Below are 26202 nucleotides of genomic sequence, written 5' to 3' on the forward strand. Positions count from 1 at the left end.
CTCCATCCCATTCTCTCTGTGTGAACTTCAGTAATCCCTTCTGTGACAGAGAGAATAAAGGCATATTTTCTGCCGCAAATGTTGTGTGTGTGTGTATGTGTGTGTGTGTGTGCCTGTGCCATGGATTATAAAAAAGGCCATTTAAATTTTAATGTTTCTAAAGTGCAAAACTATATGTTATGCAACTGTTCTGTACAAAACTAACCTAGCTGCGCATCAGTGGGCCAGCCATCCATGCTGCTCATGCCTATAACACCCTCCATCCCCATGATCCTTCTCTCCCTCTGCCCACCGTCAGCTCGCTTCGTCGGGTCGGCCCAGACTAAAACGTTCGTGGCCCACCATACTCTGACTGGCTGCGGGTCCATAGGTTGGGCAGTTTGGTAGTCGACAACGACTGAGGGTGAAGTGATGTCACTGTGTGTATGGTAGGGGAGGTGCTTTGTCCCATGACGATAGGTCACTGAGTGAGTGTGTGTAGAGAGAGAGAGAGAGAGCGAGAGAGATTGTGTGTATGGTAGAGTGGTCCTTTGTTGTTGGTCGAGCCACGGCAGTGACATACCACAACTGCCCATGTGGTAAGGTGGCTAGGCGAGGGGCCACCCCGGGGATTCGCACAATGCTGACTGTCTGTGAGCGTAATGGGCTGAGACGATGTGCCACCACTACTGCAGCAGCGGACTTCAGCCAGCCAATGACACACCGCCGCCGAGGAGAAAAAGGCTGCTTCACCCCCCCCCCCACCCATCATCACAGTCACACCACCCTACTCACATTATAGTGCACTACTTTACACCATAAGGCTCCGGTTAATTTGGCAATTTGGGACACGCCCTCCCCCCAAGCAGTCTCCTGAGACAATGGTGAATTTAAACTTCACAGGGATAATAACATTGACCTTATATGTGGATTAGAAGACATCACAAATCAGCAAGCCATTTTAAATACATTCATTTTCCTCAGTCTCAATCTTAACTATATAACCTAATTTGTTACCTGAAATATAAGCATTAGAGAATTAAGTATTATACCTTGTTATGTACATAACTGAGTGAATTATGCTAATTTTCCAAGATATCACTGCAGGGACAACGTCATCTCTCAACCCTAGAATTGCTGCTGTGGGAGAGAGGTAGAGGGAGGAAGAGGCAGAAAAATGTCTCCATCTTGTGTTATCAAACCGTAACTGCAGCAGCACAGTAGAGCAAAGCCCCTTAATGGTACTCCATACAGTCAGGGTCGGGGTCAATTCCATTTCCATTCACTCAATTCAGGAAGTAAACTGGAATTCCCATTCAAAATTGCCCTCATTGAAACATTAACTGAATTGACCCCAAACCTACATACAGTACATATACAAGTCTGGTTCCCCTCTCAAACAACAGCAAATATATATGACACAAACCAATTAAATTGTTCAAAAAAGGGAATTTAATGAGTAGTAGAAAACAAAAAAACAGAAACCATTTCAGCCTATGTCAAGCGATGTTGGCACTCTCCAGCGAGTGTGTGGTGAATGTTCTCCAGAGCTGAGGGAGTTTGAGGAGAGGTAAAAAAGACCCTAAGGGTTACCGTTGGTTCGCACATCATGTGTTCGCATCAAGGAGAGGTCAATAAGGGAGAGCCCATCTGTCTCTCACTGCGGGGGGAAAGACGCACAATAAAAAAATAAACAGTAAACAGACAAAGGGGGTAAAAAAGGAGAAATCAACACAGCGGTTGGAAGTAAAACAGCTGGAGATGCTCGAGGGGAGCTCAGGTAGCCTGTGTGCGGAGAACACCTAGAACACTGTGGTCCTCTGGGTATCGTCCGCTCTCTCCACTCTCTCTCCTCTCAAACGGAATGTCTCTGTGTGATCATGTAACGGCCGACGCCGTCTCCGCGGCTGCTCGTCTCTCCTATACCACAGCATACTGCTGATAGAGCAGCTCGCGGATTTTATAGTAGTCATCACACAGGCAGCCCTCCAGGCCGATGCGCCCTGCCTCCGTCTGTACAGGGGGTGGGGGGGGCGACACGGACAAGGGTTAGAGGGGTCACGCATAGTCACAACCATTCCCCCCCTCCTTTAACATCCACAAATAGATGTGGAGATGGAGATGGAGTGGTGCTGACTTTATTATGCAGCAGAAATGGTTTGTTTATTCATAGGTTGCCCCTTCAGCCTACAAACTACTTATCGCCGGTCAGGGCTGGGATTGGCTTATGCTGTCAAAGCGAGCTGAATTAACTAAATGAATGACTGTGGCTGTACTGTGGTGTGCTGGGGTAGAAGGACAGAGAGACGGACAACTCACCCTGCGGACGGCCACAATGTTGTTGCACACCAGCACTCCTCCCACAAACTCAGCCTGGATGCCTTCCCTCAGCAGCACCTGCTTGAAGTCGGACAGGCGGGGCTCGTTGATGAACACCGACTGGTGGCCTGGGATCTGTGAGTTAAACAGGGTGTGTATGGGTTAGAACCAGAATACATTATATACAACTGATCTCAGACCAGTTGTAATCTGCGGCTGCATTTACACAGGTAACCAAATTCTGATCTTTTTTTCCACTAATTGGTCTTTTGATCAGATGAGCTCTTTTGCCATGGTCATGCCAAAATATCAGAATTGGCTGCCTGTGTAAACGCATCCTACGTGTATTAGTGGAACCACAACCATACAGTTTCTGTACATCTAACCTCAGATCAGTATGACTCTAAGGACTATGTTAGATTTTTTGCTAATTTCCTGGCAAAAGAGCTGATCTGATTGGTTAAAAAACACAATTAGTGAAAAAAAGCTCAGAATTGGGCTGCCTGTGTAAATGCAGCCTTAGAAACAATTTGAATGGACAGTCAAAAATGTTACGGTGAAACATGAAACAAAACATTTTCTAAGGATTACTGTGGCATTTAGAGGAAATAATCAAACTGCAAATGACTTTGCTATTCCAACTACAAACCTACATGGCCACGTGCTGACCAACTGGCAGGTGTCTTCACTGACATTTTCAACCTCTCCCTGTCTGTAATACCAACATGCTTCAAGCAGACCACCATAGTCCCTGTGCCCAAGAGCACTAAGGTAACCTGCCTAAATGACTACTGACCCGTAGCACTCACATCTGTAGTCATGAAAGGCTGGTAATGGCTCACATTAACACCATTATCCCAGAAACACGAGACCCACTCCAATTTGCATACCGCTCAAACAGATCCACAGATGATGCAATCTCTATTGCACTCCACACTGCTCTTTCCCACCTGGACAAAAGGAACACCTACAAGAGAATGCTATTCATTGACTACAGCTCAGCGTTCAACACCATAGTGCCCTCAAAGCCTATCACTAAGCTAAGGACCCTTAGACTAAACACCTCCCTCTGCAACTGGATCCTAGACCATCCCCCAGGTGGTGAGGGTAGGTAACAAAACATCTGCCACGCAGATCCTCAACACCGGAGCCCCTCAGGGGAGCGTGCTCAGTCCCCTCCTGTACTCCCTGTTCACCCACGACTGCATGGCCAGGCACGACTCCAACACCGTCATTAAGTTTACAGACGACACAACAGACAGCCTATAAGGAGGAGGTCAGAGACCTGGCCGGGTGGTGCCAGAATAACAACCTATCCCTCAACGTAACCAAGACGAAGGAGATGATTGTGGACTACAGAAAAAGGACTGAGCACGCCCCCATTCACTGGAGCTAAGCTGCCTGCCATCCAGGACCTCTATACCACATGGTGTCAGAGGAAGGACCTAAAAATGGTCAAAGAACCCAGCCACCCCAGTCTTAGACTGTTCTCTCTACTACCGCAAGCCCAAAGGCTTCTCAACAGCTTTTACCCCCAAGCCATGAGACTTCTGAACAGGTAATCAAATAGCTAACGGACTATTTGCATTGTGTCCCGTAAGTAAGCATTTCACCTGTTGTCTTTGGCGCACGTGACAAATAAACTTTGATTTGATTATCTGTAGTGACAGTTTAGATCCGAAACAGACACATACGTTCGCTGCACACTACCTTTTTGATAACGTTAGCAAAATTCCGCAACTTCATGGCCAACACAAAACAAATGGAATGTGTTAGCTCATGTTCACAAAGTATTTACCTTATTGAACACACTTCTGATCTTCGATCAGTTGAACTGAATGGACTCTGTGGAACCCCAACCATACAGTTTTTAATCCTGGTAAATCTGACCTCCGATCAATTGGACTCTGTGGATTAGTTCAGGGCTCGAGACAAACTTTTTGCACTTGTGGCACTGGTGTGAATCCAACTTTTTCAGTTGATGGCATCAGCACAAGATTTGGTCGCAACAATTTTTCACAGCAATAATGACCTGACCTGTGTCCCATAATGAACCTGCATTTCATATAGACCCAAGCTAATAATGACTAGCCACCTTTTAAATTAGCATGTCCTTGCAGGGCTTGAAATCCAGGTACACTAAATTATCAAAAGTATGTGGACACCTGCTCATTGAACATTTCATTTCAAAATCATGGGCATCAATATGAAGTTGGTCCCCCCTTTGCTGCTATAACAGCCTCCACTCTTCTGGAACATTGCTGCGGGGACTTGTTTCCATTCAGCCACAAGAGCAATTGTGAGGTCTGGCACTGATGTTGGGCAATTAGACCTGGCTCACAGGTCGTTTGGGTTGAGGTCAGGGTTCTGTGCAGGCCAGTCAAGTTCTTCTACACCGATTTCAACAATTCTGTATGGACCTCGCTTTGTGCACGGGGGCATTGTCATGCTGAAACAGGAAAGGGCCTTCTACAAACTGTTGCCACAAAGTTGCACACACAGAATCTTCTAGAATGTAATTGTATGCTGTAGCACTAAGATTTCCCTTCACAGGAACTAAGGAGCCTAGCCCGGTCTATGAAAAACTTCCCCGGACCATTATTCCTCCTCCACCAAACTTTACAGTTAGCACTAAGCATTAAGGCAGGTAGCGTTCTCCTGGCATCCGCCAAACCCTGATTCGTCCGTCAGACTGCCATATGGTGAAGCATGATTTATCACTCTGGGGAACGCGTTTCCACTGCTCCAGAGTCCAATGGCGGCTACCTTTACACCACTCTAGCCGACGCTTGGCATTGTGCATCTTGCGATCTTAGGCTTGTATGCAGCTGCTCGGCCATGGAAACCCATTTCATGAAGCTCCCGACAAACAGTTGATGCACTGACATTGCTTACAGAGGCAGTCTGGACCTTGGTAGAGTGTATTGCAACTGAGGACAGACGATTTGTACACGCTACGTGCTTCAGCACTCGGTGGTCCCGTGAGCTTGTGAGGCTTACCACTTCGTGGCTGAGCCATTGTTGCTAATAGATGCTTCCACTTCACAATAACAGCACTTACAGTTGACCGGGGCAGCTCTAGCAGGGCAAGAAATTTGATATACTAACTTGTTGGAAAGGTGGCATCCTATGACGGTGCCATGTTGAAAGTCACTGAGCTCTTCAGTAAGGCCATTCTACTGCCAATATTTGTCTATGGAGATTGCATGGCTGTGTGTTCGAAATAACCAAATCCACTAATATGAAGGGGTGTCCACATACTTTTGTATATATTGTGTACATTGTTGTTAGGATGGACAAAAATAAAACCTTTTTACTCAATCTCAATACTAGTGTTATTGGTAGCGATTTATAAGTCACTCTACAGTTGTAGGGCCCTATAAAATCAGTTTTATATTTTGGTCAATTCCGTTTTCCTGGTTTCATGATCCAGGTTTCAGAGATTTTTTTTCTTTCACTCTCATAATCACACTTTTTGTTTATAGAAAAAAAAAACTAAAATGTGATGTACCAAGTCCACAACAACGCTTAAACCACATCAGCAGACCACTTAAGGAGGTCTGTGAACAATAATAATAATTTAAAAAAGAGGTTACAATGTACAGTCTAGGCTACATGTGATGGCTGAGTTTGCAAAACAAATGCCCCGTGATCGATACGAATCATCATGAAATGATTCTGCCAGGTAGGCCTACTTTGCATTCAACATTTAATTGGTATGTTTTTTTGAGAAAGCCTTTAGACATTTTCATTCATACAGTGCATGACGACCGAATCGCACATCGCAAAAGATTCAACCAAGACTTTGTCCCAAACGTTTTGAATACCTGGTTTGCATACCCATTGCTGTTTGAATTTTTTTATTTTTTATTAAAGGAAATTGTGAACCAAAAACAGACAAATAAATGTTATTTTTATACAAATCAATACTTAGAGTCAAATATGAATGTAATGTCATCCAAAAATAATATTGCGATTTGTAACTATCCATTTTTTCCCCCCCATCACTAATAATTTCTATACATATAACCTCATATCAGTTTTATTCGGTGAGCTCCCTTCTCTCTGTTGCTAAATTATCCACAGGCTAGCTTTCTTCCTGTGCATTGTGCTGCTCTTTGTGTCTATTGTCATATCAATCAAATGTATTTATAAAGCCCTTTTTTACAAAGTGCTATACAGAAACCCAGCCAAAAACCCAAACAGCAAGCAATGCAGATGTAGAAGCATTGGGACTAGGAACAACTTCCTAGAAAGGCAGGAACCTAGGAAGAAACCTAGAGAGGAACCACTCAACCTATCATTTCCCTCTCTGAATAAAAAACGGTCCCGGGATCAACGCTAGTCTCCCTCTCCCTCGGGTCAGCCCTCTCCCATCCTCTTTCACTGAGGACAAAGCCACCTCATTTTACCCTCTTTCTAGCTCCTCTCTCTCTCTTTGTCTGAACTAAGGGATTACAGCCAACCTTCCCCTATTCTGTGCCCTCCCCTCCGTCTATCCACAGTATCTCTCGCTACAGTACATCTCCTCTTCCCCTCCATCTCTCGCTCTCTCACCTCGTGGGCGGGCAGGGGCTCCAGGGTGGGGATGACGTCACTCTCCTCCGACGGCTCGCGCACGTCCTCGCCAAACAGCGTCTTCATGGCGCGCTGCTGAGCCACCACACTATGGTCTGTGGCGCCGTCGTCAGCAGGGGTCACGTCCATGGCCAGCTCGCCATCCTCCACGGCCTCCTCGCCAGCTCCCTTTTCACCCTTCACCATGCCCTCCTCGGGCAGCACGCCTGTGTCCACCTTGACCACGCGCATGTCCAGCACGCCGTCAATCCACGCCAGCTCCGTGTCCTTGGCGCGGCAAAACTGCAGCGAGCTCACCAGCGAGTCTTTCAACCGCACCTGGGCAGGAAGAATAAAATATTTAATGTGTACATGACAGAAAGTGCTTAAGCTTAACATTTAAAATGTTATTGCACACAAACAAACTGCTTAACTGGGTCCTCTGTAGCCCAGATGGTAGATCACGGCACTTGTAATGCCAAGATAGTGGGGTTCGATTCCCAGGAATACCTGTACGGTATATTTATGCACACACGACTGTAACTCAAATGGAATATATAATAATAATATTATTATTAACCTTATACACAATTGACCCACTGTCAAGTTACAAAATTCTAAGATGACCTGGGTTAAATTAGTTGCAGTTACTTAAGCGCATCATCATTCTGATTGGTGAATAGTGATAACACACCATTCTATGTCAATTATTCACAATCATATAGGGCATGAGTCAATCTGTCCCAAAATATTTTAAATTAGCATGGCATTTTGCATAAAATTCGAACCCGACTGACCTGGTAGATGTGTGTCTCACTGGTGGCGTCCACAGTCTCCTGCAGCTTAGGCGTGTAGACCTTAATGTCCTTGGTGAAGGCCTTGCAGGACTCGGCCAGGTCCAGGCTGGCCTCGGGAGGGCCGTGCACGATCACCAGCTGCCGCGGCTTCATCTGATTGATGATCTTCTTGATAGAGTCGCCGTCTGAACGCCCCTCGTAGTCGATGTACGTCACCCTGGCTCTGCACAGAATGATCAGATAAGAATTTCTAATTTCTCAATATTTTAAATATGAAATAAGATATTAATTTTAAATGTGATGTAAAAAAAATATATATACTATCAGCGGTATACAACTGGCAGTCCACAGACCCCTTATTTTCAGCAATTTTCAGCAAAAATAAATATATAAAATGTTTGATTTCAATGTTTTTATGAATATTGCTAGCAACAAAATAAACACATTTTGAATTACATACCTACAGTAGAAAAGAGGAGAATATGTTATTTCTAATGATACAAACTCTATCTCTTAACACTGAGCAAATTACACTCACTGGAGTATCTGACATAGGATTGAAAAAGCACCTGCAAATAGGCCACCAAGTGCCACTGGCTGATGTTAAGCCGCTAAATAGCTACTCTTAGCAAAAATGTGTTTGAGTTACCTTTCGAGCTAATAGGCTGTTAGAGTTTACACTTCCTATTCAAATTATGTGGGGAGATCAAAATAATGAAAAAAAAACAACAATCTACCAAAGCAATAAAATAATAAGACTTTTACATGCCATTATCATTCCCTTGAAGACAAGACATGTGAATGTTTTCTCTCTTGCTAACGTATGATGGGGTGGGTCGCCGGTTTGCCTGAGAGGGGGTCCCTGATAATATTAGAGAAAAATACTAAGGTACTTTTAATATTATGCGCAAATTAAAATAACTATAGTCTTGGCATATCCACAAGGATCATTAAAATCCCAAACGTACACGTTTCAGCACGATGTGGTTCCTTGTAAATCATTACAATATAAAAATGAATCATATTGTTTTTTTGCATTGAGAGGCTCTCTGAAGAAGTCTGCTTTCAATTTAGGTGGGTAGGTCCACTTACTTGATCTCCAGGTTCTCTGTAGTGGAGGTACACTTGGTGGGTACTTTGGATGAGGAGTCCTGGTCCATGGGTTCGTCTCCTTTGGCCATGCCCGACTCCAGCTTGTTCTTCTCCTCCTCTGTGGCCTGGAGCTCTGGTACCAGGAAGTCCTCTGGCCTGGAGACAGTCATTAATTAATACATCATCGTGTGAAGTTAAGCTCTGCTTCAACAAAAAATCCATAGCTCATTATTCAAAGGGGTTTCTACCGAGGTAAAAGACACTTCTGTGCCAACCGGACTGTACTGGCGCTGATATTTCCCTTGTCCAGCATCTATGGTTGATGCATAACCAGGTCAGCACAGCTCAGTTTTGATCAGCGCTTTAGTGTGAAAAGGGTAATAGTTTAATGACTACAGTACCTGATGATCTCTCCGTACTCATCCCATTTGACCCTCTCCTCGTGGGTGGGGAACATGGGGTAGGACTTCTTGGCCTGTTTGAAGAAGCTGCCCTTGCGGACGCCGTCTCCCTTCATCATCAGGTCGTGGTGTTTGGTCTTCACCATGGTCGGCAGCTCCAGGTCATCCTCCATGTCGCTCTCGTCACTGGAGTCCACATCCACCCTGAAAGACACAAATATATTAAACTCACACACACACAATCTTGCTGTTTCTTCATCTCAAAAACAAACATCTTCGTTCCCGGAGACCAACTTCATGAATCTGTATAGTATGTCCTCCACGCACACATGCGCGTAACACACACACAGAACAATACCCATGTCTGGGAATATTATTCACGGTGCCCAAATATGGTAAATAAGTTGAGGCCCAAAACACACAAACAGTGTCAGTGACTCACTCTTTTTCTTGTTCAAGTTTTTTGGCAGCTTCCTTCTTCATTCTCTCTTTCTCCAGGTATTCTTCCAGCTCCCTGCCTTCCAGCTTCACCCGTTTTCTAATCTGTCAACATGACAAGAAAATGAAATGGAGAAAAAAAAAGGGGGGGGGGGGACAGTGCGAATGCCAGTGACACATCAAGCTGTTCCACGCTTGAGTTGAGACAGAAACAGAGACAGGAAGAGCCCTAGGGAGATGCTGCACCAAAATAAATAAATCCAAAAAGCTATCAGTCGGAGCCAAAATGGCCACACAGCTGCTCTTCTATTTTTTTGGGTTCCCCAAATAGTAACGGATCCAAATGGAATGTCCCAAGAAGAAGTTACCCCGCCAAAATAATGCAAGTTACATTTGAACTTCAATCCATGAGGAGAGAGTGCAAGAGACAGTCAACTAATAAGGCAAGCGTGCCAGGTTGTGCTGGTGTACCATGGTGTAATATCAAGGTACCAAAACGTCATGACACTTACAATAACATTATAGAATACTGTAGTACCATTTCATATGATACTACCAACTTTTTCAGCCCTACCGATATTAAGAACCTGCTGGTGCCGGTTATAACATGTTTAGAAAGTTAGTTTGGTTTATAAATTCAGTTGAATTGAAGCAACAGCCACTTGTATATGCAGGTCCAATATCCACTTCCCTTTCAAGCGCATATCACCTGTGTCAGCTGGAACCAGCCAGCCGCATCCCCTACCAGTGCTCACTCACCTGCTTCACTCTGTCCGCGCGTCTATTCCTCCGTCTGTTTTATTTACCTCCAATATAATTGAACCGCGATGGCGAGCAGGGATGCAGACGCAGACCCTTATGAGTCTTTTGTTGTTAGAATTGTACATTTGTTACATTGGATTAGTGCGCAAAGCTGATACATTGTATCATTTCTTATAACAAAGAGCACGGACCGGTCTGAGTAGACTTTGCAAGCTCACTGTCATGCAGACTCGGAGTGTCAGGGAGGGAAAATGGAGCACCGCTTTGCGACAAGCATGTTTGGAGCTTTACAGCAAAAAAAACGCCTCGTCTCTAGCCTAAACAATCAAAAATAAGACCCATATTAGCAGAGAGGCCTTTTATTCTTTCCATCGGGGTTCGCGCGCATTTGACATAGTTTCACAAACCATGTCGCAGGCCTTTTGAAACTAATCCCGGGTCGCTAATTATTGGTTTGATAACAGTGTTCAGTCATGTAACCGAGCTAGCTAACAACCTGGTAACTTGACAGTAGGTTTAGGCACATTTGATTGGCACAGGAAGAAAGGAAAAGGTATAATTCATATAAGGCCTAAATAATGTCAGCCTAAACTATATCAAACATCTATGTTTATCTGGTCCTCCTTACATTCTGTTTGGTGTCTTAACGTTTGGAAAATTGGAAGCAGTGTGTGTATGTGAAAGAGAGAGAGAGAGAGAGAGAGTGTTGTGTGTTTATGAGAGTGATTATGTGTTAACTGAAGAGGAAAGAAGGTTTCATGCAGTTTTTTCTCCATTCTGACACACTGACATGCAGATCATTCTGCAGTATTTTCTCCATACTGACACAATGACATGCAGATCATTCTGCAGTATTTTCTCCTTACTGACAATGACATGCAGATCATTCTGCAGTATTTTCTCCATACTGACACAATGACATGCAGATCATTCTGCAGTATTTTCTCCATACTGACACAATGACATGCAGATCATTCTGCAGTATTTTCTCCTTACTGACACTGACATGCAGACCATTCTGCAGTATTTTCTCCTTACTGACACAATGACATGCAGATCATTCTGCAGTATTTTCTCCTTACCGACACAATGACATGCAGATCATTCTGCAGTATTTTCTCCTTACCGACACAATGACATGCAGATCATTCTGCAGTATTTTCTCCATACTGACACAATGACATGCAGATCATTCTGCAGTATTTTCTCCTTACTGACAATGACATGCAGATCATTCTGCAGTATTTTCTCCATACTGACACAATGACATGCAGATCATTCTGCAGTATTTTCTCCATACTGACACAATGACATGCAGATCATTCTGCAGTATTTTCTCCTTACTGACACTGACATGCAGATCATTCTGCAGTATTTTCTCCTTACTGACACAATGACATGCAGATAATTCTGCAGTATTTTCTCCATACTGACACAATGACATGCAGATCATTATGCAGGTATATCACCTGAATTGGGGAGGACGGACTTGTGGTAATGGCTGGAGCAGAATGAGAGGAATGGTATCAAACACGGTTTCTATGTGTTTGATGCCATTCCATATTCCTTCTTCCCATTCCTCCAGCCAAATCACAGGAATGCCTTTGCAAATATTAGCAAATCAGCCATTCGATGCAGTATTATATTATACACTTAACAGTGTGACGTTAAATTCAATGTGTTGTATTGAGTAGAAGTGGGAATTTCAGTGACAGGTTTTTGGAGAAGGTTTAGAAATCGTGAACAAGCGTCCGGGGGACGGGGCGAACAGGATGCTAGGCCACCAATTGTTTTCCACCATGGCATCGCGATACTACTCGGTATCGTGATCCTTGGCCTGGTATCCTATTGTTTGTAATATTTGGGAATCGTGACAAGCCTAGTAATGAAACGTGAAGCGGCGGGCCGCGTACAACCAACTGAGTTGGACAGCGAATGAGGCTGAAAGTAATTTGAGTATTCCTATTTAAGAAACACAGACTCGGCCTACCTGTTTGACAGAAGCATTCATGCTTTCCATAGATTTGTCGGTATCCAAATCCTCCAATGCCGTCACCGTTCCCTCCTTAAATACCTCCGTGTCCGTGAAAGGCTTGGAGTGTTTGGTTTAAAGCAGGGCTTCAACTGAGGGGGTATGTGAGGGTATGACATATCCTTCGTTAAAGAAAAGGACAGAAGGGATAGCCTACCTATTGTTAGCTTAATCTTTTGAAATGAAATAATAAAAAAGGACCCCCAGTTTACATAAAGCGTTCTATAACGATGCTCAACACTGGTGCCTTACATTACAGACAAGCTTTATAAAATCCACGCAAAATATCTGACTGTCGCATATGGTTTCTCTCGATGACATTTTGAAGCTGTGCTACGACCTATATAAAAAATGGAATTTGCTATCCTGTCACTCTAAGCTAAACATTTATTGCATCTGTCGGAATGCTGTCTGGGTGGAAAGTTAACTTTTGAAAAGTAGGCTACCATGCTTAGAGTCATAAGGACGTCCCAGACGTCATTATCTGCAAAAAGCAACAGTTTCGTAGCAAAAAAAGACACTCTGGTTCGACATTGGAGAAATATGGTAAGAATGCATATTTCTGGGCCCAGTCTTCCCTTAAACTTCTATTTTCATTAGCCACCTTTGTTTTGAGAGCGTCATTTTCTCTTGATTGCAAGAGGATTCTCCCCAATCAACGCATAAAAATATATTTTAAAAACTAATTTAGTAAAGAGATTGTTGATTATATCAGTGTAATCAGATAGAAATGATTATGTTATTGACAAGAGCTGCCAGATCCCACAAGTGTTCCATACGCTCAAATCGTATTGCTCTCAAATGTGGAATACAAATTTCTTCACATCCCTGTTAGTAAGCATATCAATAAGCAGATTAAATGGCATGATCATTACACAGGGAATGCAAAAGGTGGCTGATGTTTTTCTAAGTTCATTTATCACACTAAAATGTGCAGTTGTCACACAACACTATGCTACAGACGTCTCAAGTTTTGAGGGAGCGTGCAATTGGCATGCGGACAGGAGGAATGTCCACCAGACCTGTTGCCAGAGAATCTAATGTGCATTTCACTACCATAAGCCGCCCTCCAACATTGTTTTAGAAGTTTTGGCAGTACATCCATCCGACTGTACAACCGCAGACCACGTGTATGGGGACATGCGGGCGAGTGGTTTGCTGATGTCAATGTTGTGAACAGAGTGCACCATGGTGGTGGTGGTGGTGGGGTTATGGTATGGGCAGGCATAAGCTACAGACAACGAACACGACTGCATTTTATTGATGGCAATTTGAATACACAGAGATACCGTGACAGAAATCCTGAGGCCGATTGTTGTGCCATTCATCAGCCGCCATCACCTCATGTTTCAGCATGATAATGCACAGTCCAATGGTCGCAAGGATCTGTACACAATTCCTGGAAGCTGATATACAGCAGCTTCACACAGCCATTGAAGAAGAGCAGGCCCCAATCAACAGCCTGATCAACTCTATGCAAAGGAGTGTCACACTGCATGAGGTAAATGATGGTCACACCAGATACTGCCTGGTTCGCTGATCTATGCCCCTACCTTTTTTAAGCTATCTGTGACCAATAAATGCATATCTGTATTCCCAGTCATGTGAAATCCATAGATTTAGGCTTAATTTATTTAAATTGACGGATTTCCATATATGAACTTTAATTCAATAAAAATCTTTGAAATTGTTGCATGTTGCGTTTATTTATGTCCATTATACTAACCAGATGTGTTAAAGGCCCAGTGCAGTCAAAATCGTGATGTTTTATATACATTTCTACACTGTGAGGTTGGAATAATACTGTGAAAATGATGATAATGCCCTTTTAGTGTCAGAGCTGTTTCAAACTTTATTCCTGTTTAAGGTGGGAGGGAGTTTTGGCCTTCAATGGTGACATCACCAAGCGGCAAATTAGTTAATAGACCAAGAAGAACGTTCCAAACCTCTGCCAATAACAGCAAATGTTCAGTCTTTCCCTCCCTACTCAGACCACTCAAAAACAGTCATAGCAAACTTCTTGCTTGAGAAATTGCCCTTTGCTTAGACACTAATTTTGTTTCTGTTTGACCATGTTAATTGAAAACACTCTAAGTAAGGTACTTATTGTTTCCCAGAAATTATTTGATTGAGATGGCTGCATTGGACCAATGGTGTCCAATTTGTAGTGTAGGCCTATGAATTGGGCTGCTATTACACTAATTACGTTCTGACCCGTTGAATACTAGCCCAGAAAAATTCCCCCGAAGGCAAACCTAGTTGCCAACCCCTGTCCTAGTCTCACCTCCAGGTCTAGCATCTTCTCCCCGGGGTTATCGATGAGGTAGCGGCCCAGGGTGCCAGGCGTGGTGCGGTAGGTGAGGATCACTGAGTTCTTGGCCTCCTGGCACCACTGGATGAAGAGCTCGCGAGAGAAGCCAGACTCCAGGTCGGGCTGGCTGCAGAGCACCACCTTGGGGCTGGGCACACGTGCTAGGTCAGCCAGGCTGTGGCACAGGGACAGGTGGCGGAACTGGAAAGGGTTGTTGCGCTTGTCCTCAAAGCAACGCATCAGCTTGTCACTCATCCACTCCACCTGTAGGGGGAGAATATAACAGGCAGAATCACGTCTCTTGTTAACGTGCCTATTACAATGACATGATAATCACACAATATTAGCAGGACATGCGCCGTGTGTTAAAACAACATTGAGAAAAATATTAAATCCATCCCACAAAAGTCAATCATTGTAATATTTTTCACAAAATGTATGACCGAGCAGTGAGCACTTGAAAAGTGAACATTAGCACAAAGTTGATCACATCTCCTCATGGTGAGTGAGCTAGAGACCTGGGTTCAAATATTATATGAGATCATTCAAATACTTTAGCTCTGCTTCACTGAGCTTGCACGGTGCAACTGAACCAATGGAACAGTCCCAAAAGTGCAAACCTCACCCATCTGGCACTGCAGGCAGGCTGAAACAAACACTTAAAACTGTTTTAAAGATTGTCTGGTACTGTGTGACCATGTAATGAAAAGGGTATGCGTGTGGCCGAGACCTGAGACTTGGAGAACTCCACCACGTTGTAGCTGACGTTGTTCAGCAGGGCCAGAGAATAGACCCCGAGACCGGCATCCTTCGTCCTCCAGATCTGGTCCAGCAGTTGAGCCAGCTCAAGCACACGGCCCGCCGTATCCACGGCAATCAGCACGTTGCCGTCACCACGTAGCGTCTCCATCACATTGGCTGAAGGGGGAAATGATTGGCGGATTAGACATTTTTTAAATATTCAACTTTTAGGTATTACTGTAGCCTGGGCCCAGATCTTTTTGTGCTGTCTAGCCATGGCCATGGTGTGACAGTGACCACAGGAGTTGGCAAGACAGCATAAAAATATTTGTGATCAGGATAGCATTACTGCACACATGAGTGAGAGTTGATTAACTTACTGAGAAGCTGCTCGTCCCTTTGTTTGCGACGCGGCTGCACGTATGTAGCGTTAAAGGAGTCTGTGATGAGCAGAGATGGACGACTCACCGACTCCAATGTACACCCATTCAGGTGGCTGGAGGAAAGATTTACAATATGTTGGGGGACCAACTTCATATTGATGCCCATGATTTTGAAATTAAATTATGTTTGATGAGCAGGTCTCCACATATTTTTGATCATGTAGTGTGCCTGAATGTCAAGCCCTGCAAGGACATGCTAATTTAAAAGATGGCTAGTTATTATTAGCCAAGTTCTATATGAAATACAGGTTCATTATGGGACACAGGTCAGGTCATTATTGCAGCGCAGCCCTTTCAAATTGATGAGGCCAATTCCATAATAATGCCCATGATTTTGGAATGTGATGTTCGATGAGCAGGTGTCCACATACTTTTGGTCATGTACTTTACCTTGAAGGTTCAGCAGCAAAATAAACATGCACTATCCAGTCTCTACTCACATCTCTCGCTTGTGGTTGAAGTCCACCGCGTAAACAATCTCCTCCTCCCCATCCTTCACAATCTTCCAGATGGTCCCACCGATCATGTGACCAGCAGGAAGTGGAGTGATGGACAGACCATGTCCTTTCCCTGTCCAGAAGAGTAAAAATGTCATTTGAACCAGTGTTTCAGCTATAACAAGGAGGTTACTCAATAGAAATATGATCATTCAATCACTATGTAAGACTGATACATGTTTTACTGACCTTTCAGATTTACAATCTGGGAGTACTTCAACTGCTGGATTTTATCAAAAGCGCAGTCTACATCATCCAGGGTGAACAGGTTGAAGTCCTCTGTGTTGTTGCGCGACTACCAAAACAACAGATCCCAATTGTGAGAATAGTTTTACAGTGCACGGTCACCTCTTGTTCAATAGGACATCACCCACATCCCCTAGCCTGGTCCCAGATGGGTTTGTGCTGTCCTGCTGAGTTGGCAAGACATCACAAACAGATCTGGGACCAGGTTAACACACCCCTGCCTTTACCTGATACAGGTCATACATGAACATCTGACCCATCTTGTAGACGGGGATGGTGGCGTAGATGGGGCAGTTGAGGCCCAGCTTGCCCACGGCGTAGGGCAGAGCCCCCAGGTGCAGGGGGTCAGGATGGGAGAGGAGCACCGCATCAACCTGGTGGACATACCTATTGAGAAGTGGAATGGCCCGTAAGAGATCTGATTGACAGGGATAAGTTCTAGTTGTAGACTTCAGGAATCAAAGACAATGTCTAGATAGCGTAGATCAGTGATTCTCAATCCGTACCTCCAATCACATTTTGCTCTGCACATGTGCCCCTTCATGTGTAACCAATCATTAGGCCTATGTTCTGAGTCTTACCAAGTACTCCCTTTGGATAGGCCATGTACCCCATTGAGAACTACTGGCTTAGATTATGTGTGTTCTACCTTTTCATGGCATCAATAATGTCCATAGAGAAGCTCTCATCCCAGCCACAGTCCAGGAGGAAGCGGAACTCATCCACCTGCAGCAGGTAGCAGAGGGCAGACTCCTCCTGCACCCCTGACACAGCGGTCAGTTTGATAATAGAAGTCATTCTCCTCAGCTGTCATACTGCAGGGACAAGACCATTACCTAGTTATCAACAAGATGGCTATATATTTCGAGCCACTTTCACATGCAGAAAATATGACTGACGACGAACAGGTCTGCAGGTCTGATCTTTATAATAATGTGAACAGACATGGTCCATGAACGGTACATGGACATGATACACTTACACAGCAATTCTTAACACTACTCATCATACAGAACTAGTTAGAGAAGCCATGCTACCTATTGTATGTTTGCAGTCCAAGCTAGCTAACGTTAGCTAGCATGCTAAGTTGGCCATCAGACTAATTGTCCTATAAAAATGGGCCATAGAGTAACATACCATAAAGTGCTATATAATATTTCACAAAAACTGAGCAAAGAAATCAATAACATGAACAGTCTAACATTACGGCATTTTCAGCAACGATTGTCAACACGTCTTTCAATGAAGCGGAAGCTTGCCGCTGAAAATGTGAGAGGTCACTGGGGAGGTACCATCAAGTCATATTTATCGCATCGTGAATAGAATAACTTTTATTTTCAAAGAAGAAAGCACCCGTTTTTTACATTGAAATTATCCCCCAGACGAATGTTCTAATATTCTGAAGTTGAAGTAATATTGAATTAAAAAGTGTTTTTTTATGATTCATTGTTAAAAGGCAACAACACCATTTTAGAGCAGGTGGTAGGGTCCAACGTCCTCTGAGAGCCAGTGAGCAAGAGAAGTCGAAGGCCAAGGCTAGGTAAAATGTCACTTTTTTTATGCCTTCCTATAAATTCGTTATTAGTTTGACGTCGTTATAAGTATTTCTATAGCAGTGCAATACTTTAAATATATAATTCAATTGCAACATACTGTAGAATTATTGTGTGAAGAATCGAGGCATATTGTTTGCGAGCTAACGATGTTAGCTGGTCCTATTGAGTCCATGCTTGTCAGCTAGCTTGCTGGTTTAGATGAATAACACAGATATAAATGGTAATAATTTCAACGATAGTTGACGATAGCTATTAGCTAGTTTAAAAAATTTTGTTACCGGTAGCTACCGGAATGAATGTATTTGCTGATGCAGTTGTGGACACAAACTAGCTATGATAACCAGCTGATATAGCTAGCTATTTCTAGATTTGAGCAAATACACTCATTCTTGTCAGAAATGGAATATTTGCTGATAGCAGTTGTGTGGACACAAACTATCTATGGTAACCAGTTGATATACAGTACCAGTCAAAAGTTTGGACACCTCATTCCATGAGGTTTCTTTATTTGTACTATTTTACACATTGTAAAATAATAGTGAAGACATCAAAACTATGAACTAACACATACGGAATCATGTGGTAACCAAAAACAGTGTTTAACAAATCCAAATATATTTGAGATTATTCAAATAGCCACCCTTTGCCTTGATGACAGCTTTGCACACTCTTGGCTCTGTTGCATACTGGGTACATATTCAATGGTCGGCAGTGGAAATGTGTTAAAAGTCAAGGGGTCTGAATACTTTCCGAGGGCACTGTGTTATATATACACACACACACACACCATTTAGCAGACACTTATCTAAAAGATACTTAGTCATTTGAGCATACATTTGAAGTATGGGTGGTCCCGGGACTCCAACCCACTACCCTTTTAGCACGATGCTCTAAAAACTGAGCAACAGAGGACCACATAACATTTGTTTTTTAGTGACAGGTTTGGGCATGCATTTTGAAGCATCCTGTCATAGGCCCTACCACTCCCATTGTTTCAATAGCGGCGATGCTAAGGCTAGCTGTGGGGTAAGTAAAGGCAACTAAGCCATATTCTCTATAATTTTCTCTTAGGATCAATGGATGAAACACTGTCGATAAAATTAAGTATATAGTAGCCACCATTTGCCTTGACAGCTTTGCACAGTCTGCATTCTCTCAACCAGCTTCACCTGGAATGCTTTTCCATCCGTGTTGGAGTTCCCACATATGTTGAGCACTTGTTGGCTGCTTTTCCTTCACTCTGCGGGCCAACTCATCCCAAACCATCTCAATTGGGTTGAGGTCAAAATGCCCTTACACAGTCTGGAGGTGTTGGGGCATTGTCCTGTTGAAAACAAATAAGTCCCACTATCTGCAAACCAGATGGGATGGCAAATCGCTGCAGAATGCTGTGGTAGACATGCTGGTTACGTGTGCCTTAAATTCTAAATAAATCAGACGGTGTCGCCACCAAACATCCCCACACCACCTCCATGCTTCACGGTGGGAACCACACATGCGGAGCTCATCCGTTCACCTACTCTGCATCTCACAAAGACACAGCAGTTGAAAAAATCTCAAATTTGGACCCATCAAATCAAAGTTTATTTGTCACGTGTGCCGAATACAACAGGTGTAGTAGACCTTACAGTGAAATGCTTACTTACAGACACTAACCAATAGTGCAAAAAAAGGTATTAGGTGAGTAAAGAATTAGGTAAGTAAAGAAATAAAACAGTAAAAAGACATTTGAAAATAATAGTAGCGATGCTGAATACAGACACCAGTTAGTCAGGCTGATTGAGGTAGTATGTAGATATGGTTAAAGTGACTATGCATATATGATGAACAGAGAGTAGCAGTAGTGTAAAAGAGGGGTTGGTGGGTGCCGGGACACAATGCAGGCAGTCCGGTTAGCCAATGTGGTTTTTGCAACTGAATTTCAAAGTTCTTAATTTTCTGGATTGACTGACCTTCATGTCTTAAAGTAATGATGGCCTGTCTTTCTCTTTGCTTATCTGAACTGTTCTTGCCATAATATGGATTGTCTTTTACCAAATAGGGCATCTTCTGTTTACCAACCCTTCCTTGACACAACTGATTAGCTGAAACACATTCAGAAGGAAAGAAATTCCACAAATTAAGGCACACATGTTCATTTAAATTCATTCCAGGTGATGACCTCATGAAGCTGGTTGAGAGAATGCCAAGAGTGTCATGAAGGCAAAGGGTGGTTACTTTGAAGAATCTCAAATATAAAATATTTTGATTTCTTTTTTGGTTACTCCATGATTCCATGTGTGTTATTTGACATCTCCTATTATTCTACATTGTAGAAAATGGTAAATAAAAACCCTTGAATGAGGTGTCCAAACGTTTGGCTGGTATTGTAGCTATTTCTAGAATTTAGCAAATGTGCAATTTGACAAATTTGCTAGATTAAACTACTGTAGCTAGCTAATTGACTGCCAAATGTTATGACGTTCATCCTTTACCAACTGCTTATGAAATTGACATCAGAAAGACTGGTATGCTAACTTATGCTGCACCAAAGATTTTTTTTATACAATTTGGTTGCAGTAAACTAAAAACGTATGTTTTGTCACCAACAGGAAGTATGGTGAACTTTGCTGCCCTGATGCGTGACCATTGGGTTAACATATTTGTCCCCCTTGGCTTTGTTATCGGGATCTACATGGACAGAGCACAGGACCAGAAGCTGACCGCTTTCAGGAACAAAAGCGCATTGTACAGCAGGTATAAATCTGCAGCACCCACACAGATACTATAGATGGGAACCATACTGTGCTGGCACAGATTTATTTTCAAGCAACTAGTGGATGTGAAACCAGGCCAGTATAGCTTGGTCCCAGTGTTTCAGGCATGACAGTATCTAGACATTAAAGCATACATTCCTAGAAATAATCTAAGTGGGTTCTAATGGTTCTCTGAATTTTCTCCTCTATTAAAAAAAGGGAGCTGAAGCCTGGCGAGGAAGTCACCTGGAAGTAGACCCACCTGTCGTGGAATATTTATTGTGCATTAGTCACATCTCCTGTTGTGATTTACATTTTCTGGATGGTCTTCAAATCAAGCACCCCGATACGTTTCAGTCACTGTATCAACCAATAAACATGCCCTGTTGTCATCTTAACCTCGTCATTCATTTGTGATTTAAGTATACACAACTATAGCAATAAGACAAAGTTGGACATTAGCAACACACAAACAAGGAGTGTTTTACACCAATATGCAAATAAGTTTAATTCAATACTTACTGAACAAGGGTAACATTGTAAAATAGCTATTTCAGCTCTATTACTAACAGTTTTTGAAGATTTTAGATGAATTTGTTGTAGAGGGCAATGCTGATGGACTACTGAGTTAATGACCGCTGTCCTAAAAATCGGAACAATTCTACCTACACATAATAGTGAAGTGAATGATGCTGGCATGGGAGACATTTATTTTGAAACTCTTCAGGATTGCTGCAGAGGTTCTGCAGTGTGAATAAGCCCTCTCTTAAACAGCAGCTCAGCCAAGGACACCTGGAAGAGCAGGGAATTACATCTTTAAGAAAACTGCAGTGCAGAGACCAACACTGTATATCATCAAGGCTTGACCATGCACTACAGAGCTGCATATGTGGTTAGACTATGCAGAAGAAAGCATACATGTTTTAGCAATGTTGCATAACATGTTGAAGAAACACACCTTGTCCTCAGCCAACTTGCATGGCAAGCTGCCAACTGTCACAAACTTTGGATATGCATGGATCAGAAACTCCATGGCATCTGTGTGCTGAAAGAGTTGCATCATAAAGGTCATCACTGCAGTGCACCATATCAGACAGGCACACGTCACTGCTATATTAGCAAGGCAATTACAGAGACCCAAACATTCATACCTCTGCTTTTATTTCAACACTCTTGGGCTCCTCCTTGTGGTAGACTCTGGAGTTGTCGGCAGTGTAGTAAAGCCAAACTGCTTCTCCATCACTGCATAACCTGCAGGGGAACAAAGGAAAGTCATCTTCTTTTCTGGAAAGGTCAACCCTTTATAGCCATGCTTTTGTGTTTAATGCTGAGAGCTACCTGGCGATTCCAGAACGGACGAGTCTGACTCTGATCTGGCCTCTGATGGCCACACCCATGTCTACCGGCTCTCCATTCTCCCACCTGGAAGGAGCTCCCTGGACACTGCTGGCCCTTTCCTCTGTGGATAATCATCAATCATTTAAACTGGCAGAGTCATTAGTCACTTTAAAATGTGACATTTTAGAGTAAATATTTACATTGAGTCATTTAGCAACTATTATACACAGTGACTTACAATAACTGGTTTCAACTGAAGGTAAAAACAACCACCTATCACAATTTCAAGTAAAACCTTGTGGTACCTGCGGTGAGCATCGGGGGGAGACAGTCATGGAGATAGCCCCTAGCTTTCTGATCCACAGCAGCATCCACAGGGGCAAAGGTTGCTAGCTTCTTCATCAGACCCTCTATTCTGGATAGGAACTGGGCCCTGCGTGGATCCTCCTATACGTGCACAGGTAGATTGAGGGCCGTTACGAGGGTGCAACGTTATAGTATGTTCCGGTAGAAATAGATTTTGCAGAACAGATGTTCTTCGCAACGGGGCATAGGCGTCAGCTCTGTAGCGTTTCTTTCTAAACACACCCCTGCTGAGGGTGGGTGCTTCAAGGTTGATTGTACATTGGAAACCAGGCACAGAAATGGTGGCATCTGAAGTACCTTGTCTGAGTTCTGCACCCCCATGTATGTCAGGTAATCCACAGGCAGGCCTCCTCTGAAGTCCACATCCTCCTCCATGGCCATCTCTAGGGCTGCTGGTACCACCTGTCAAAGAGATCATGTTCTACATCATACACAATACAAGCCTATACTTACAAGTAAATGCATTTTTTGGTATGGACATGCCATATTGTATATCCTGCAATATTTTCAGTTGTTTTCTTACTCAAAGTGTAAATGTATTTAATGATACAAAATTAGACAAAGAACTGGACAATGTCCCATACAAGGAATGCATAGGATTAAGCAGGTTAATAACAAACCTTTGCCAGTAAGTTTCCCCAACTGTTCCTCTGGTAAGATGAGACAGTGATGTGGAGGGAGTGAGCATCCGTCAGGCAGTCCCCCTGGTGGATGAACCCTCGGGGGAAGTAGAGGAGGTCCCCAGCCTCCAGGACTGCCTCCAGGATGGGCTTCCCGATCTCTGAGTGGCTAAAGTTAGCTGGAAGAGGAATACCAAGCCATCTGTAAGGAATGAGCCTGAGGTACAGGGGAGTGATCTGTCATGCTTATTGTCTATTAATAGGCACAACAGTGGACAAAAGATTACTTACGACTGGAAACGACAGGCAAGACCTCATTTTCTGACCTGAAAAGTGACAGGAAACACATCCCACAAAATGTATTTGTTTCTCAGCAGAGTTTACTGACATGAATCAAGTTCAAAATGGGTTGATGGTGCTGATCACCTTTTTGGGAATTGTACTGAGAAACTAGTCACCTGGGGTTGTAAACTCTCCAGTGCTTCTTCCCTTCCAGCTGAACCACAAAGGCCTCAATATCATCATAATGTGGAGCAAAGCCCTGTGTTCCTGGAGGTGTCAAATACCTGGGAACGCAAAATACATTTTTACTGAAATGTCATGAGGAAGTGCATCAGCATGCGGTAAGAATACAACAGAATAGTTTGTCCTCCCAGGAGGAAATGATGTTCACTGTCCCATACATGTTCAATAACTTTCAATGTTGTGTGAGAGCATCTCACTGGTCAGATAGATTGTCAAAGATGGTGACTCACATGTTGGCTCCTGCCATGCTGCCAAAGTGCTCCTGTAGGATGGACAGCACATTCCACACAGTGGAGGAGAAGGCCTGGGGGTTAAGCATACGCAGCGAGCAACCACTCTGGAAAACATGGAAGACAACAGGTTGGGTTTCAATATTATGTTGAGGTACTAAGGACTTCTAACTAAAACATGTTACACGGCCATTGGTATGATCTAACCAACACTTGCTCACACTTTGTAAATGAAACTTGACAATCAGTAGACTTTCACTTGGCTTTTTACCTCATAGAAGTCCCATACAGTGAATGGGAGAGCCCTCCCTGGAGGATTGTGTGTCTCTCTTTTGCCGTTTCTGTAGCTGGTGACATCCAGGTTCACCCCATACTGAACGTCATCCTGAAAATATCAATAGGAAAAACCTTATTTGAGCAACAAAAATGACACTAAACACAGAAGATGTGTAGCTAGTCGTGACACCTTACCCGTCTTAAAATGCGATCAAACTCTGCTGTGGAGAACAGTCCCTTATAATAGTCTGGATTCTGACGTTTGATCAAAACTGGCTTCTTTTCCCATGCATCTCTATAAGATCAAGCAAGTCAATAGTTAACAAAGGATATCTTCCTGTGCAATCGACTACAATACTGTACTGTGAAAAGCTACACCTGACATCATTACCTGAAGAAACTCTTGGAGGGAATTGGGTGGATGAGCCACTGGAAAAGTTTGCTGGCTCTCACCCTGCTGTTGCTGACTTTAGCCAGGTCACTCAGCAGAGAATCTAGTGCCACTCCGCTAATCTCTCCACACTGTACCTCCTGCATGCAACCAGACAATCAGCATGTTTAAGGGGTTCAGTTTGACCAGCGAGGCACAGAATAGCTTATATTGATCACAATCAGTTGAGCTATTTGGGATGCAAAGTGATTGTGGAGCAGCGATTCTGCTGAGTCTGAATACAATGTAGTTCATCTCAAACACATACAATGACTGAAAAACCCAGGGAACCACCGTCAAACAATTACATAAGCTATATGCTGATGCCCCAAACTAACCTCTGCCAGTCTCTCCACCCTCTCCTCTCTTTGTGCCGCTTTTATGACCTGCTTGCCCATCTGTTTCCTTTTGGTCTTTTTGATGGATTTGGGGGTCTGGATACCATTTTCCTTCTGCTTCTTTGCTGTAATCTACAAAAGCATCCAGTAGGCAGAGGCAGTCAGGCATGAAATGGTATTAGGCAATCAACAGTCAATTGCTCAGATGCATATTGCAATAGTATATTAAACAGATGTTCCTTACTTATATATACATTATGGAAGACGCCAACTTCCAAATACATACATTTGCTAGCTACTTCAGTTGATTTGTCAACACAGTTGACGTTTGCCGTCAAAATAGGACACAAAAAAAAAACATAGCCTATCTGAAATTGGAAGCGAGCAAACACCAGTAGTAATAACATAACCCAAAGTACCTTCACAGATGATGTTTTAACTTCAGGAGTCGATGCTAATACCGCATTTTGGTACAATTCAAAAGCTGACACATGTTTCTTCTCCATGTTGTCGAATATTTTCTCATTCCTGACGTCATCAATAGTGCGACAACAGGGATATTCTTACGGGTATTTTATCGCTACATTCTCTATTGCATCTGGATTAAAAATGAACGTTTCTACATGTAAAATCTTATGTTCATATGACTCTGGTGATAAAGACAGAAAAGATTCCTGTAAACGACTATGTTAAATATTTAGGAATACATCTGTCAAAAAAACACTTAGACAACATATGAATGCCACTCCTAAAATTAAGAAAACCAAGAATATTTTTTTATAATTACAAAGGTATCTGTCTATACTTGGGAGAGTGCTTCTGTCCAAGGCAGATGGACTGTCTCGCTTTGTGTACCCCTCATTATCTTTATTAGTAAATCCCTCTACCTCTAAAGAGATCAACAAGACCTTTCTTGACTTCATCTACAAAAATAAATCTCACATACTAAAAAGTCAGTCCTCTCAAATGAAAGAGCTGAAGGAGGTCTGGAAGTATTGCATTTTATTGACATAAATAACACTTTCAAGATCAATTGGTTGAAAAGATGTTTGGTCAATACAAAATCAATTTGGTATTTCATTCCAAACAATGTGTTAAATAAGTTTGGAGGTTTTCAATTTTTACTGAAATGTAATTATATTCCACTAAATTGGCTAGGTTTCACCAACAAGC

At 43.0% G+C, this 26202-nt stretch overlaps 3 protein-coding genes across 6 annotated transcripts; 1 reads left to right on the forward strand and 2 right to left on the reverse strand.

The window, feature by feature from the left end:
• Positions 1-1408: 1408 nt before the first annotated feature.
• LOC109900883 (cleavage and polyadenylation specificity factor subunit 2) lies at positions 1409-17897 on the reverse strand. Of its 4 annotated transcripts, none has more exons than XM_020496764.2 (15): positions 17823-17897; positions 17265-17430; positions 16843-17002; positions 16559-16664; positions 16313-16442; positions 15810-15925; positions 15419-15606; positions 14662-14952; positions 9588-9688; positions 9146-9349; positions 8745-8900; positions 7653-7875; positions 6856-7194; positions 2299-2433; positions 1409-1992 (listed from the first exon to the last, which is right to left on the reverse strand). In XM_020496764.2, exons 2-15 carry the CDS (start codon positions 17411-17413, stop codon positions 1900-1902), a joined length of 2391 nt encoding a protein of 796 aa, XP_020352353.1. In that variant the 5' UTR covers positions 17414-17430; positions 17823-17897; the 3' UTR covers positions 1409-1899. The 4 variants fall into 4 exon arrangements, with proteins under 4 accessions (XP_020352353.1, XP_020352354.1, XP_020352351.1 ...); XM_020496765.2 differs by having other exon boundaries at positions 17818-17896; XM_020496762.2 differs by having other exon boundaries at positions 17753-17894.
• ndufb1 (NADH:ubiquinone oxidoreductase subunit B1) lies at positions 17892-21304 on the forward strand. The gene is made up of 3 exons (XM_031837393.1): positions 17892-18155; positions 20763-20907; positions 21126-21304. Exons 2-3 carry the CDS (start codon positions 20768-20770, stop codon positions 21160-21162), a joined length of 177 nt encoding a protein of 58 aa, XP_031693253.1. The 5' UTR covers positions 17892-18155; positions 20763-20767; the 3' UTR covers positions 21163-21304.
• Positions 21149-25584, reverse strand: LOC109900884 (ribosomal oxygenase 1). The gene is made up of 15 exons (XM_020496766.2): positions 25449-25584; positions 25030-25161; positions 24653-24792; positions 24457-24556; positions 24257-24370; positions 23986-24092; positions 23689-23796; positions 23522-23556; positions 23231-23409; positions 22908-23012; positions 22550-22691; positions 22245-22365; positions 22058-22157; positions 21865-21951; positions 21149-21698 (listed from the first exon to the last, which is right to left on the reverse strand). The coding sequence occupies exons 1-15, from the start codon at positions 25533-25535 to the stop codon at positions 21630-21632; spliced, it is 1626 nt and encodes a 541-aa protein (XP_020352355.1). The 5' UTR covers positions 25536-25584; the 3' UTR covers positions 21149-21629.
• Positions 25585-26202: the final 618 nt, after the last annotated feature.

This window comes from Oncorhynchus kisutch, linkage group LG12 (genome assembly GCF_002021735.2).
Source record: "Oncorhynchus kisutch isolate 150728-3 linkage group LG12, Okis_V2, whole genome shotgun sequence".
NCBI classification, from domain to species: domain Eukaryota; kingdom Metazoa; phylum Chordata; class Actinopteri; order Salmoniformes; family Salmonidae; genus Oncorhynchus; species Oncorhynchus kisutch.

Excerpts from the sequence above, each read along its gene's own strand:
- LOC109900883 (XM_020496764.2), bottom strand. The coding sequence starts at position 17,413 with ATGACTTCTATTATCAAACTGACCGCTGTGTCAGGGGTGCAGGAGGAG. Across the intron at positions 9,350-9,587 it reads AAACTTGAACAAGAAAAAGA|GGTGGATGTGGACTCCAGTG; the intron begins GTGAGTCACTGA and ends TGTGTCTTTCAG. Across the intron at positions 1,993-2,298 it reads ACATTGTGGCCGTCCGCAGG|ACGGAGGCAGGGCGCATCGG; the intron begins GTGAGTTGTCCG and ends CCCCCTGTACAG.
- ndufb1 (XM_031837393.1), top strand. The coding sequence starts at position 20,768 with ATGGTGAACTTTGCTGCCCTGATGCGTGACCATTGGGTTAACATATTT. Across the intron at positions 20,908-21,125 it reads AAAAGCGCATTGTACAGCAG|GGAGCTGAAGCCTGGCGAGG; the intron begins GTATAAATCTGC and ends TATTAAAAAAAG.
- LOC109900884 (XM_020496766.2), bottom strand. The coding sequence starts at position 25,535 with ATGGAGAAGAAACATGTGTCAGCTTTTGAATTGTACCAAAATGCGGTA. Across the intron at positions 24,557-24,652 it reads CCCTCCAAGAGTTTCTTCAG|AGATGCATGGGAAAAGAAGC; the intron begins GTAATGATGTCA and ends TTGATCTTATAG. Across the intron at positions 23,797-23,985 it reads AGCATGGCAGGAGCCAACAT|GTATTTGACACCTCCAGGAA; the intron begins GTGAGTCACCAT and ends TTGCGTTCCCAG.